Raw genomic sequence first — 15,631 nt, 5'->3', positions numbered from 1 at the left:
GCCCGCCTATGGACTGCGGAGTTGTAGCCGCCGCCAACTGGGGTGACTGGCATGTGTGACCAGCACTACATGGAATGGTACAGCCGGTATTCGCACCCGAGGTTGATCAGAGACCTCCACCATGGCGACGACGCCGATGATGATGATGTGCCACCGCCCACTGCCGTGGATGCGGTATGTCTCATAAAACATTTATTGTTGTGTGGTTTTTTTTTTTAATACATCGATATTGAATTATGTCTGACGTTGTGTGTAGTGGATGGGAAAGATGATGCAGCTGGGACAAAGACTCTTTCAGGAGAGGGACAACATGACGACTGCATCAGCCAGAACTGTTATTGATGATCTGAAACGGGCCCTTGAGCAGTGGCAGTGGGTGATGTATTCATTATATATAGTATTTTATCCCCGTCCCATGATCATAGTTAGGAGTATTTTTGGCTCTTTAGAGCCAATTTTATTACTAATACGAGTTTTCTAGTGTTTTCGTAGTTGTGGCATTATTTTACAGGAAATTGCAGATTTGGTGCATCTCCCGGCATTTAGTGGAGCCACCGCGAGCATTGGAGTTGAAACGTATTTATATGATCGTGTTTCGAAGCCCAAGACCGTAATTGATGATTCAATCCGGTGATTAAGGGCTCAATGAGGAGATTTGGAGCTTGGGCAATTCGATCCAAGAAGGATGACAAATTGGGCTAAGGTAACAAAGCCTAAAGGACGAAGAAGAGTAAGCCCAAGCATCCGCCCGATCGGGCAGTGCCCTCGCCCTGAGGCGCGCCCGGCCGGGCGATAGGAGAAGGCCCGGGCACGTTTCGCCTGGATGCCCGCCCGACCGGGCGCAAAGAAGCTTCAGGACACACAAAAGGCGCGCCCGGCCGGGCGGCCCTTTGTCCGACCGGGCGCGTGTTTCTGAAGGGAATTTTTTCATTTATTCTTTTTGTAAATTTTTATCTTTGGATTATTTTTAGTAGGAGTATAAATACGATATTTAGTGAACAATTAAGTGACGCTTTTACGTTTTCATTAGTATTAGCCTAGTATTATTTTCTCCAAGATTAGATTTTTAGCTTTTTATTGTTCTTGAGTACTTTCTCTCTCTAAACCTTTTGGTCAATAAATTCCATTTTTCCGTTAATTCTTGGTACGATTTCTTACTTACTTTATTTTCCGCAATTTAATTATTTTGTTATTTTCATGCATTCTTTGATTATCATGTCTAGTTTAGATTCAATTATGTCAGAGTAGATTTCTATTCTAGGGTTGTGGGGATCCATGAATAATACGAAGGGGTAAATTATTATTGTTTATTATTGATGATTGATTAATTTTCTATTGATTAATTTAATGCTATGAAATTAGATTAGGCCTGGTTTAATTGTATGAGTCTAGCAATATTGATTCGAGATTCGACAAATGAGAATTGATGTTTAGGCTTAGTTTCAATAGGCATGTTAATCTATTAATGGTTAGGTCAAGATTTGAGAGATGAGATTTAATACCAGTAGATTAATTATGTGATTATAATACGTAGCGACAACCCTTTATAATCTGGTTAATTTATGCATTGATATTTGATCGTATGTTTTACCCTGGAGTATTATTTATTGGTGAACCTATACCCTAGAGATTTTTACTATTGATTATCTCTTTAGATTTATTTGTTTAGCTTCATGATTAGTTTAATTCCCATAAACACAAATTTGGTTACTTGGTAATTTAGACTATAATTGTTAATTAGGAATAGAAGAACCTTGTTTCCCTGTGGATTCGACCCTACTTCCCTACCTACTTTAGTTAGAGGATTTAGGAATTATTTTTGATTAGGTAATACGACTAAATCCTGTCAAAATTTGGCGCCGTTGCTGGGGAAACGGTTTTATTTTTATTTCTGATTATTTTTGTAATCTAAATTATTTTCTTTCGTCTCAGAGAACGCAAGTTCTTTGGGACAGTTTCTCATACTTGTTTATGTAGTTCTGTGTTTATGCCCAGGAGTTCTAGATCAGGTTACATTCCGTTTGACCCTGAGATTGAACGTTCCTTTCATAGATAGAAGAACCTTTTTAGATAGGTACGAGCTACTTCCGAGGGTACTATACCTTTGGAACCACCATCTGATTCTAGTGATACATAAGTTTATTCAGAACTAGAAGCAGAGATGACGCACCAACCACCTCGCAAGATCAACGATTATTCGGAGCCGTCCCTAGCAGATTTCCCACATCTTACTCCTCCACCTGCCCTCGAAGGAGTACAATTTGAAATCAAGCCCCAGTTTATTACTATGATTGAAAGGAAACAATTTAGTGGAGCTAAGGGTGAAGATCCAAATCTTTATATTTTAGATTTCTGCCAGTATTGCATTACTATTAGGCAAAATGGGGTCACGCAGGACCAAATTAGGGAGATTCTTTTTCCTTTTTCTTTGTGTGGTAAAGAAAAATTGTGGTATAATGGATTAAATAGAGTTGCTCTTGGTATTACTAACTGGGATACTCTTGCTTTGAATTTCTATAATAAATATTACCCTTTAGAGAGAACAACTCTACTACGGAGTTCAATCACAAATTTTTCCCAAGAGGTTGATGAAAGTTTATATGAGGCTTGAGAAAGATTCAAAGATCTGCAGAGAGAGTGCCCACACCATGGGATGAAACAGTGGCAGCTTATTCAAGCCTTCTACAACAGGCTTGGAAATTCTTCCAGATCAATCCTTGATTCGGCAGCTAACGGGAGATTTATGAATCTGAATGAAGATATAGCAGGAACAGTTATTGAAGAGATGGCAATACACAACTCCCAATATGGGAATCCTAGAGGTTTTGCCAACAAGGGGAAGCATATTGTTGATTCAGTATCCTTTGTTCAGGCTCAATTAACCTCTATTTGTCAGAAACTTGATAACCTTAGTACTATTATTCCTGCTCCCGTAGCTAATGTTTCTGCTGTGAATAATTCTAATGAAACTTTTTGTGATAATTGTGGTATTGTAGGTCATTGGGCACAAGATTGCAGGAGTTCCATGGAGCAAGTTAATGCCTTTCATACCTATAGGCAAAATAACCCATACTCCAACACCTACAATCCTAGCTTCAGGAATCATCCATATCTTTCCTACCGAAGTACAAATGTCCAAAACCCTCCACCTCCACAACAACCACAACCCCAACCATCACAGCAACCACAACAAAAATACTACCAACCACCTAACCAAAGAACCTCACCTCAAACACCTCCTCTATCTTCTAATCCTGCATTATCAGAAATTAAAACCATGTTGGCTAGTATGCAAAAGCACATGCAGAGTAGAGATGCACAAATTGATTCCTTAGTAGCCCATAATAAAATCATTGACAATCAAATTGCGCAACTTTCTGCTACTCTACAAAATCGCCAACAAGGAACCCTGCCATCACAGCCAGTACAACCCACAGATCATGCTAATGCAATTACTCTGAGGAGTGGTGCACATTATGATGAGTCTCCTATGCCACCTGATGATGAAATTGTCATATCTAATAATGTTAGCTCTGATTCTGCAGGGTTAAATAACTTTGTTACTAGCCCTGCAGGGTTGCAGGGTAAATCTAGTACTTCAACTGATAATACCTTGCAGGGAAAAACTAACCCTTCTCTTGATAATGCATTACAGGGTAATACTAACCCAAAGCTGGAGATGAAGGGAAACCTGTTATCAAACTACCATTCCCCAACAGACATTTAAGGACAAAGTTGGACAAGCAGTTTGGTAAGTTTTTGGAGGTAATGAAAAATTTGAGGTAACTTTCCCTTTCACAGAATTAATTACACAAGTTCCTACATATGCTAAATTTATGAAAGATATTTTGACTAGGAAAAGGGCTTTTAATGAGGTAGAGACTGTAGCTTTCACAGAAGAATGTAGTGCTTTACTACAAAATAAATCTCCACCAAAATTATAGGACCCTGGAAGTTTTTCTATACCTTGTCACATTGGTAATGTCTTCATAGATAAAGCTTTATGTGATTTGGGTGCCAGTGTTAGTGTCATGCCATCGTCTATTTGTGCAAAACTTAATATGGGTGATTTGAAAGTGACTAACATTACCCTACAAATGGCAGATCGTTCTGTTAAATATCCCTTAGGTATTTTAGAGGATGTTCCTGTTAGAGTGGGAAAATTTTATATCCCTATTGATTTTGTAGTTTTGGACATGGCTGAGGATACGCAAATTCCTATCATTTTAGGGAGACCTTTTCTCCACACTGCAGGAGCCATTATTAATGTGAAAAATGGAAAACTAACCCTTTCTGTAGGAGATGATAATATTACTTTTAATTTAGGGAAGGTTTTAAAATGTCCTATGATTAAGGAAGATTGCTGTAGTATTGAAGTTATTGATGTGATTGACATTATTTATGAAGATAGCTTACCGCAGGTTCTTGTAAGAGATCCCTTGGAGGAAGTACTTTGTGGTGATTTTACCACAGGTGATGCTGGCATATGGAGCAAAGAGGTGGATGCTATAGAGGCAGCTCACTCCCTTGAAGAGCTTAGCCCTAAAGAAAATTTGAAGGTAGAAAAATTGGTTCAGGAATTAAAACCTGCAGAGGTAAAGAAACCTGAATTAAAACCTCTTCCTTCTCATTTAAAATATGTTTTTCTTGATGAGCAGGAATTACACCCAGTGATCATTAGTACTGCACTTGATGACCCACAGATTTCTCAACTCTTAACGGTTCTTAGAACTCACAAAAGGGCAATCGGGTACAGTATTGATGATCTGAAGGGTATTAGCCCTGACTTTTGTATGCACAGGATACACTTAGAGGAGAACCACAAGCCATGTATTCAACCCCAGAGAAGGTTGAATCCTAATATTCAAGAAGTAGTCAAGAAAGAGGTGATGAAATTACTTGATGCAGGTATTATTTATCCTATTTCTGATTCAAAGTGGGTTAGTCCTGTGCAGGTAGTACCTAAGAAGGGTGGGATGACAGTAATAAAAAATGATAAGAATGAATTAATTCCCACTAGAACTGTGACAGGGTGGCGTATGTGTATTGATTATCGTAGATTAAATATAGCCACTAAGAAGGATCATTTTCCCTTACCCTTCATTGACCAAATGCTTGAAAGGTTAGCCAATCATAAGTTCTTTTGCTATTTAGATGGGTGCTCTGGATTTTTCCAAATTCCAATTCACCATGATGATCAGGAAAAGACTACATTTACTTGTCCCTATGGTACTTTTGCTTATCGTAGGATGCCATTTGGCCTATATGTAATGCCCCAGCTACTTTTCAACGTTGTATGATGAGCATCTTTTCTGAATTCATAGAGTCTATCATGGAAGTTTTTATGGATGATTTTAGTGTGTATGGTTCTTCATTTGATGCATGCTTAATTAATCTCACTAAAATGTTGAAAAGATGTGAAGAATGCAATTTGGTTTTAAATTGGGAAAAGTGTCACTTTATGGTGACAGAGGGAGTAGTTCTTGGTCATATCGTATCTACACAAGTTGATAAAGCTAAGATTTCTGTGATTGAACAATTGCCTCCACCAGTTAATGTTAAGGGGGTTAGAAGTTTCTAAGGTCATGCGGGATTTTATCGCCGTTTCATCAAAGATTTTTCTAAAATTGCTAAACCACTAACTCAGCTTTTGTTGAAGGATGCCTCTTTTGATTTTACTAATGAGTGTCTTGAGGCTTTTAACAGGATTAAGCAGGCTCTAATATCGGCACCTATCATATGTGCTCCCGATTGGAATTTACCTTTTGAGATTATGTGTGATGCCAGTGATTTTGCAGTTGGAGCCGTGCTAGGACAAAGAAAGAACAAAGTTCTACATGCTATTTATTATGTTAGTAAAACTTTGGATGAAGCCCAAGTCAATTATGCTACCACAGAGAAGGAGTTTCTTGCTGTCATATATGCTTTAGAAAAATTTAGATCATATCTAGTTAGTTCTAAAATAATTGTTTTTACTGATCATGCAGCTCTGAAATATCTGATTGCCAAGGCAGAAAGAAAGCCTTGGCTTCTCCGTTAGGTTCTCCTGCTCCAAGATTTTGATGTGGAAATAAAAGATAAAAAGGAAGCAGAGAATGTTGTAGCAGATCACTTGTCTAGGATCAGGTATGATGATGGTAAAGATTCTCTCCCTATAGATAATTCCTTCCCTGATGATCACTTGTTCTCAATTGTAGAGCAACACCCTTGGTATGCAGATTATGCTAAATTTTTAGTGGGTGGTACTCTACCTCCTGACTTGTCTTATCAACAAAAAAAGAAATTCCTTTATGATGTTAAACATTATTTTTGGGATGATCCTTTTTTGTTTAGAGAGTGTGCAGATGGTTTGTTTCGCAGGTGTGTTCCCGAATGGGAAGTCCACGGAGTACTCACTAGCTGCCACAACTCCCCCTATGGTGGACATCATGGCCCTGCTAAGACAGTCGCCAAGATAAACGAGTCAGGATTTTATTGGCCTACCATGTTCAAGGATGCTCAAGCCTTTGTCATAGCTTGTGATTCTTGCCAGAGGATTGGCAACATCTCGCGGCGGCATGAGATGCCCCAAACAGGTATCTTAGAAGTTGAAATTTTTGATGTTTGGGGTGTTGATTATATGGGTCCTTTTCCCTCTTCAAAAGGGAATCGTTATATTCTTGTCGCCATTGATTATGTTTCTAAGTGGGTAGAAGCCATTGCCACTCCTACCAATGATTCTAAAGTGGTTCACAAATTATTTAAGAAAATTATCTTTCCTAGATTTGGGGTCCCTAGAGCCGTTATTAGTGATGGAGGATCTCACTTTCATGAAAAGAAGTTAGATACCCTTCTCAAAAAGTACGGAGTCTACCATAGGACAGGTTTAGCCTACCATCCCCAAACTAGTGGGCAAGTAGAGGTTTCTAACCGTGAAATTAAAGCCATTCTGCAAAAAGTGGTAGCAAAGTCTAGGAAAGATTGGAGTGATAAGTTAGATGACACCCTTTGGGCATATAGAACTGCATTTAAGACCCCTATTAGTACTTCTCCCTATAAACTAGTGTACGTCAAGTGAAATTAGAGTACAAGGCTTATTGGGCAATCAAAGAGCTTAATTTAGATGCTAAGTTAGCAGGAGAGAAAAGGTTACTTCAACTTAACCAGTTAGATGAGTTTAGGTTGCAGGCCTATGATAGTGCACGTGTCTATAAGGAGAAAACCAAGAAATGACATGACAAGATGATCCTTCCGAGAGAATTCAAAGAGGGTGATAAGGTTTTAATATTCAAGACTTAAACTGTTCCCAGGAAAGTTAAAGTCAAGGTGGTCAGGTCCTTTCACTATTAAAAGGACAAATAAATTCGGTTATGTTGAATTATATGATGATCGCGGTGGTTTCTTTGAGGTAAATTGTCAACGATTGAAATTGTATCACGACGGGGCTACGATAGGTTTAGTTGAATTACTACACCTAACCGATCCCTCCTCATCTTAATTAACATATGGTAAGAAGGTCGTGCGGGACCTTGATAAACCAGCACTTTGCGGGAGGCAACCCGTATTTTTCTCTTTTTTCTTTACTTTAATCTTTTATTTTATTTTTTACTTTTTTGGAGAGGACGAGAGAGGGAACTAACGTATTTTAGAGTATTTTTACGCAGGTTGGAGAACAAAGAGTTAGCCAAAAATTTGAGAAAATAAGAAAAGTTGACATAAGGAAATTTCAGCCTTGCGCCCGACCGGGCGAATCCTCGCCCGACCGGGCGCGGGAGAATTACGTATACGTCAAAAATTCGCCCGACCGGGCGCGAGAGTACGATGTAATTTTGGCAAAAAGTCGCCCGACCGGGCGAGATCCCGCCCAACCGGGTGCGAGAGGTCGCCCGGCCGGGCGCGCCTCTATTTCTCCGGATTCACTTTCTTTTCTCCTTTCTTTCTTCCTTCTTACTCCTTCCTCCATTGCTTTCTCTCTCTAAAACTCCATTTTTCTCTAACTTCTCTCTACGTTTTTTCCTTCATCCCCCATCCAAATCTCAAGTTTTTCCCATCATTATACTCCCCTCTTCATCCCCTACATTCCTATACTGATATTATTACTTTTGAAGAGTTCAACAATCAAAATTTCGCCATGTTCAAGAGACAAAGAAGCGTTTGCGGTTCGGGTCGGGTTCGGGTTCGGGCCAAGGAGTTCAGTACGATCCGGAGCTCCAACTTCCGGATTTGTGTCCAACCATTCGGATTACTACATCTGATCAGCGTGACCATTTGATAAATCTCGCCGGACGTGAGGTAATTTCTTCCCGGTGGTTACACCGGCACACTCTTAAGAAATTAGGCTTGTGTGATCATGTTAAACAATTCATGGCTGATATAGGTATGCGAAAATTTGTTGATATGTACTACCCGACATATAGGGAGTTGACATGTGAATTTCTTTCATCCCTTAATGTAGTACAATCTAGGAATGGTCCAATTCTACATTTTCGATTAAACAACAGAAACATTAGTTTAAATTATGTAGAATTTGCCGAACTGTTTGAACTGGATTCCTCTCCCCCTACTGAATGGAGTGAAGAGTATAAGGAAAATGATATTTATTTTTCTCTAACGGGCAAAAATTGCCCTAATTCACAGCATGCCAGTACTCTTCCATTCCATCACCCCGTCCCTAAAAATTTTCACAGATTTTCAGGGACCTGTTTTCTAGGACGTCACGAACCCCACAATGCTCAAACTAACGAATTAGCTATCCTAGGGCATTATGTTTTTGGTTATGGACGATTGAACATCGCCCTTTATATTATTCATCACCTGAGTAGGCACGCCAATGCCTATAGCAACAATGCTAAAACCCCCATTCACATTGGCGGCCTTATCACTAGGATAGCCCTTAAAAAGGCTGGGTTTAGTGAGTCTAAGTATGCAGGGATTACTAACTGTGGGGGGGGGGGGGAATCTCAGATAAACCTGTTATACATGCAATTTTTAAACTGGATTAAAACCAGTCGTAACCAAGTTTCAGAATGGTTAGTCAGAGTCGACAGGGAGTACATCCCTGTTTTCCCCCTCCCTAACCCTAAGTTGACAGCCTTTCCCCCTGGGCAAGAGTCGTATACCTACGACATTCTACCTGATCACGCACAGGGTTTGTCTCAACATCCACCACGTGCCTCACCTCGTCCACCATCACCTCCACAGCCTCACTATGAGGCACCACCACCTCCACCTCAGGTACCTCGACCCCGACCCACACCAGACTCCGAGACTATTTGGGATTTACAGAGTATAGGTCAGGCCATAGGCAGGGTAGAGCAGTCCCAGGGTGACCTTAGGCAAATGGTTGGCTCTATTGACCAACGGTTAGGGTATGTTGAGAGGAACCAAGGTAGAGCCCTTTTTCCTATGTACGATGATTATGCTCGTCGGGGTGCTATTCCCGATGATGTTGTTTACCCTGACTGGTACCGGCCACCACCCCAGGGATATGTGGATCCCGCCTCCCATGGTATTTACACTGATTATTCCGCATTTGCCGGTTATGGTCGAGACATTCCCTTTGGGGGGTTAGGGGGGATGTTCACCCTAACTATTTTGGTGGTAGTTCTTCTGGTGGTGCAGGTGGCAGTGGTGAGTCTGGCCAAATGGATGAGGATGGTGATGATTAGTCGCGCTGGGCTAATTCCCAAGACAATGAGGACATTGTCTGATTCTGGCTTGGGGGAGATTTTGGATGTAGGTATATTTTCTTTTCTTTATTTTATTTTATTTTATTTTTGTGTGTGCTTTAGTATAGTTTTTATTGCTTTCTAGGGTAGATTTACTGCTTTGAAAAAAAAATACAATAATACGAACCAATGAATGATAAATCATGCTTCCTTGTGCCCCATACATGAAAATGGTTTTGATTCTTGGTATTTGATGATGAGTATTGTGGATAGGTTAGCCATGATTTGATGTTTGATTGCTTTGATGTCTTAACATGAGTCAATTTTGTCCAACTGCTTGTGAATATAGTGCTTGACTAGTTGATTTGGTTAGGAATGTGTTTTAGTTCCTGGTATGTCAATGAAGTTGAGTACTGGTTTATAACTTTGAGTAGTATTTGTATGACTCATTATTATGCACAATGAGGAGGACGAAGGCATTTGTTCTTTTAGGTGGCCTTCAGATGATTTTAGATACATTTGTTCCCTTCTTGCTACCCATGTTGTTTCCTTGACTGTTTATTGTTTATTAACCACATTACAAGCCTATTTTGCCCCATTGGTTACTAGTCCCAAGCTTGGCTTGGGGGAGCTATTAGTGAGTGAGGTGAGGGAGTTTGTAGTGTGAATATTTATTTGCACAGTTTTGGGTGGGCTTGAGAAGTTTTTATTTGTTTTTATTTTTATAGATTGGGATAAATATTGAAAAATTGTTGTTCAAAGTGAAAAATTCCAAGTGAGTACAAAAAAAAAAAAAAGAACAAAAAGAAAAAAAAATTGTTTTGATGTTCAAGTGTTTTAATGAAGGTGGCTTGAAAAGAAAAGAAAAAAAAAGAAAAAAAAAAAAGAGTTCAAAGTTTGTTGATCACTCAAGTTCTATAATATCATATTTGAATGAGTGAAATTGTAAGTGTTGGGAATTTTTATTATAATTGAATGTTTGGTGAATTTTTGGTAGAGTTGAGTTGTATTGGAGATGATTTGGTCATTATTTAATTTTGACCTTGGTTTTATTTATTAGGATTGGCTCCCTTAAGCATGGCTTTACTCTCACATTTTCCCAAATTCATCCTACCTTTTACCCTAACCTTACGTTACAAGCTTTAAAGACCTTCCGACCTTTGTGCATAGAGTTGTATGGATGTGAAATTAGTTGATTATGAATGCAAATAATGATTTGACATATTCCGAGTCGACTACTAGGTTGAATGTTTGTTTTCTTAAACACACGAGTGTTGTGAGTTTGGGAGGGTATTGTTCACATTAAAGGGGTTGGATGGAGAGCGATCGAGTACATCTTCTACTCGCCACATAAATGAGAGTTGAGTGTGTGAGCACTAGTCTTGAATTCTATATGCTCTTGTGGTTTGCTCTATTTGACAATTGTTAGGAAGGATGAGTAGTTAGATGGATTTGATTGGTTAATTTTGATGCATATTTGTTGGATTAGCCTTGAATCGGTTATGCTTGGTTTTGATTGATTTTTGGGGTGAAGAATGTTTTATTTATTCATTGATGAGCTCTTTGCTTAGGGACAAGCAAGAGTTTGGCTTGGGGGAGTTTGATGTATTCATTATATATAGTATTTTATCCCCATCCCGTGATCATAGTTAGGAGTATTTTTGGCTCTTTAGAGCCAATTTTATTACTAATACGCGTTTTCTAGTGTTTTCGTAGTTGTGGCATTATTTTACAGGAAATTGCAGATTTGGTGCATTTCCCGGCATTTAGTGGAGCCACCGCGAGCATTGGAGTTGAAACGTATTTATATGATCGTGTTTCGAAGACCAAGACCGTAATTGATGATTCAATCCGGTGATTAAGGGCTCAATGAGGAGATTTGGAGCTTGGGCAATTCAATCCAAGAAGGATGACGAATTGGGCTAAGGTAACAAAGCCCAAAGGACAAAGAAGAGTAAGCCCAAGCATCTGCCCGTCCGGGCAGTGCCCTCGCCCTGAGGCGCGCCCGGCCGGGCGATAGGAGAAGGCCCGGGCACGTTTCGCCCGGATGCGCGCCCGACTGGGCGCGAATAAATTCCTTTTTTCCGTTAATTCTTGGTACGATTTCTTACTTACTTTATTTTCCGCAATTTAATTATTTTGTTATTTTCATGCATTCTTTGATTATTATGTCTAGTTTAGATTCAATTATGTCAGAGTAGATTTCTATTCTAGGGTTGTGGGGATCCATGAATAATACGAAGGGGTAAATTATTATTGTTTATTATTGATGATTGATTAATTTCCTATTGATTAATTTAATGCTATGCAATTAGATTAGGCCTGGTTTAATTGTATGAGTCTAGCAATATTGATTCGAGATTCGACAGATGAGAATTGATGTTTAGGCTTAGTTTCAATAGGCATGTTAATCTATTAATGGTTAGGTCAAGATTCGAGAGATGAGATTTAATACCAGTAGATTAATTATGTGATTATAATACGTAGCGACAACCCTTTATAATCTGGTTAATTTATGCATTGATATTTGATCGTATGTTTTACCCTGGAGTATTATTTATTGGTGAACCTATACCCTAGAGCTTTTTACTATTGATTATCTCTTTAGATTTATTTGTTTAGCTTCATTATTAGTTTAATTCCCATAAACACAAATTTGGTTACTTGGTGATTTAGACTATAATTGTTAATTAGGAATAGAAGAACCTTGTTTCCCTGTGGATTCGACCCTACTTCCCTACCTACTTTAGTTAGAGGACTTAGGAATTATTTTTGATTAGGTGACACGACTAGATCCTGTTAGTGGGCGTCACAGAGGGATTACTGATATGTGGGCAGTTTATTTATAGAACATTTTGTACATTATCATAGTAGTTTGTAAAATTTGACACTATCTTTTTAGTTTGTAACATTTGACATTATTATTTTAATTTTTAAATTTTGACATTATCTTTTTAGTTTGTAACGCGCAAATACTAATTAGTGTGCATGCAAGATATAAATTTAATCAAAATTAGAATACAAAAAATAAATAAATAGAATAAAAACAGCAATAAAAATACAAGGTTACATAGAAAAGGTATACGCGTGAAAACCTAAAAGGCAGCTAGGTTGTTCTAATGACGCATCCGGTCATGATACAACACATCCCAACCCTCTACGCTTGTTCTGCGAATGGTGTACCACCGAGGTATGATCGGTGGCACCGGAAAATTGGATGACATGTCCAATCGGATGAAATTTCTATATGACGGCTCCAGAAATGCAATAGCTAACTCTTTTACTGGTGTGGTGACGGTCGTACGCGAACACCAAGGGAGAACCGTGGTACATGGATAATAAGCTCGACTATGTAAACCAAGCCCGAAATGCATAACTGCACACTTGTAGATGTTTGCAACGGCAAACAGATCAAGTGGCGCGTCGAACCAATGATTTTGACCGCAAGGTCCTCCTCCCCACCGGATACGCTGTAGAGAACTATCCAAGTCTTGGTCGTACACATGGCGACAAACACCTCGGTTTGAGGCGATTTCACTGTACATTAACTGACGCACTAAACCGTAGTTGTCTTCACCCATCTGAAACACATCAACCATGACCCGGAATCCGCAGTTACCATCTGCAACCACATCATTCCACCCGTCCAAGTATGCCATAATGATGTTAGGGATCCTGTCCTTATATGGAAACTGATCGATATCCATTCTTCCTGTTGCACATATCAATAAACACAATTAACAAGTCAGCATTAAACTAAACAAACATTCTAAAAAGTAAATTAAAGTAAAGTACTGTACCGGTGCCGGGCATATTCACCGACGAAGAAGATTGGCTACGATTGGATGACGATGAACGACCATGGCCACGACCACGACCACGACCACGACCACGAATGTACTCAAACGCACTCCTATTCCGCCGTGGTTGTCGACCTCTAGGTCGCTCGACCCCTTTAGGTTCCTCGTGATCCAAGCATGATGTGTTGAATATGTCATAAAGTACGTGGGTAGCATCACGAATGATTGAAGGGTGACTGGAGGACACTCGGCCAAACATCGAACGAAACTGCTCCAACTCCTCCTGTTCACGGTGGACCGTCTGTGGAATAGCATGCTCTCCAATAACGAGCGTCCTCCAGAATGGATGAACCTGATCAACATGTAACGACGCCCTATCTTGGGTAATTACGCGGTGAATGGTGCATGCACAAGGTAGTCCATGAGTCACTGATATAGCACATCCGCACCGAATAGCCACTTCATCACCCAACTCCTTCATCCTGTTGTGCTCGCTCATTGAGCTAGGCGGGGCTGCTTATAAAAAGCCTCTGCCACTCGCCATCTAAGTTGAGAACTTAACGAAGCCACCTTTTTATTCGACCCCTCCTCCTCCAACTCAGCACCCTCCATATTGCGCATCCTTTCCCCCAACACCCCATCATCTTCCACCTCCATATGACTATTAAATTGATCCCTCTCTCTCACTATTTTCCTGTACTTCTTATTCCTCTCTTTAGTGTTATTTAACACCACACCTGCAACAAAAGTAAATAGACGCGAACCACTATTCGTATCATCTCCACTCCCCGCAGCCAAAATCTCTCTCCAATCTCGCCTCACACCAGGTACCATGCAGTCAAAGCAAGCGTAAAATTACCATTTTCAAATAACTACCCCCAAGAGCATTTATTTTAAATATCGAGGGAGTAAATTTTATAAAGTATAAGAAGTGCTTTATTTTATTAATATGAGACTAAAAATATAGGAGTAATTTTTATGATTTAGTTTGAGATTAATATTTTAATTCATCTTTTAAATTATAAACAAATTATCAAATACTCTAAACTTTTTAAATTTCCAAAAGCAACGAATATTATTTGAAACAAATTAAAATAACTAATGAAAATCCTCTAATAGCAATGAAAATAGAGCTACATTCCAAAAAGAATAGGTTTTAATGAAAAAATAAAGGAGAGAAGAAGATAAATCACATATAAACTATTCGGTCATTTACAAAAAGTGCATCACTTTCTTTAATTGAAATATACATGCATATTTTGTTACAGAGTGTTTTTTTTTTTCTTTCATTACACTTACTCTACTTTTATGTGTGGATGGTCCTCTAGCGTAGTTTGTTCATGTTCTTTTGAGCTTTAGAGTAAAGCAGAGAAGTTGTCAGTAGGTAGAGCAAGTGTCAGCGTAGTAGAATAGAGCGATTTTAGTAATTAAGAATTAGTAATAAAAAAATTGTTGATATATAATTAATAATTTTTTATATTAATAATTAGAGGGAACTTCTACATGGTGGCCTCTAAGATCTAAATATTCGACATGGAAGACAAACCTTTTTTGCATTTTATAGAGTGATCCTCTACATTTTAATAATTGAGTTGAGTGACCTTAATTGTATTTTTTATGGCTAACTTAGCCACAAAATGACTAATTTTTAACCATTATAACAAAATTACTAATTTACCCTTGATTAACACCACACCACAACATATGCCCACAACCTAAGCCACCACATTCGCCGCTGCTTAGCCACCACCACCACTACCTTCCAATAACCACCTAAGCACCACTGTCGCCGCCGCTTAGCTATACCCCCACCGTCGTCCTATCCCTAGGATCCAAACCCCACCTCTCCACTTAGGGCACTAACCCAACCACGAAAACCACTCCTCCTTCTCTCAGCTCCCACCTCGAAACAATCTTTCCCCCCTCTTCTGCGGCAGCCGACGTCCAAGCCCTAACTAACGTCGACGCCTTGCCTGCCCTCCTGCCTCGAATCAATCCCATCCCCCTTTCCCCACCCATAAACTTTGCCCCAAACCAAACCCCTACCCCGAAACCACCTTAACAAAACCTTAAAAACGATTAAGGTGATTTTGGGGCAAGGGTTTGGGGGCGGTGTTTGGAGTGGAGGAAGGAGAGGGTGGTCGATTTGGGTGGGAATAGAGTAGTGGGGTCATTTTGATTGAG

The 15,631-nt window shown here is 39.4% G+C and overlaps 1 protein-coding gene across 1 annotated transcript; it reads right to left on the bottom strand.

Moving 5' to 3' along the window:
• Positions 1-12,763: 12,763 nt before the first annotated feature.
• Positions 12,764-13,946, bottom strand: LOC110728653. The gene is made up of 2 exons (XM_021908296.1): positions 13,559-13,946; positions 12,764-13,359 (listed from the first exon to the last, which is right to left on the bottom strand). Exons 1-2 carry the CDS (start codon positions 13,944-13,946, stop codon positions 12,764-12,766), a joined length of 984 nt encoding a protein of 327 aa, XP_021763988.1.
• Between the last annotated feature and the right edge of the window lie 1,685 nt (positions 13,947-15,631).

The sequence above is a fragment of the Chenopodium quinoa genome, unplaced genomic scaffold, assembly GCF_001683475.1.
Source record: "Chenopodium quinoa cultivar QQ74 unplaced genomic scaffold, ASM168347v1, whole genome shotgun sequence".
In the NCBI taxonomy this organism is placed as follows: domain Eukaryota; kingdom Viridiplantae; phylum Streptophyta; class Magnoliopsida; order Caryophyllales; family Amaranthaceae; genus Chenopodium; species Chenopodium quinoa.
This window is presented reverse-complemented; position numbering and strand designations above follow the sequence as displayed.

Bases quoted from the DNA above. Each gene is read 5' to 3' on its own strand.
- LOC110728653 (XM_021908296.1), bottom strand. From the start codon at position 13,946: ATGAGCGAGCACAACAGGATGAAGGAGTTGGGTGATGAAGTGGCTATT. The intron at 13,360-13,558 runs GTGCGTTTGAGT...TATGTGCAACAG, and splicing joins ACAACCACGGCGGAATAGGA to GAAGAATGGATATCGATCAG.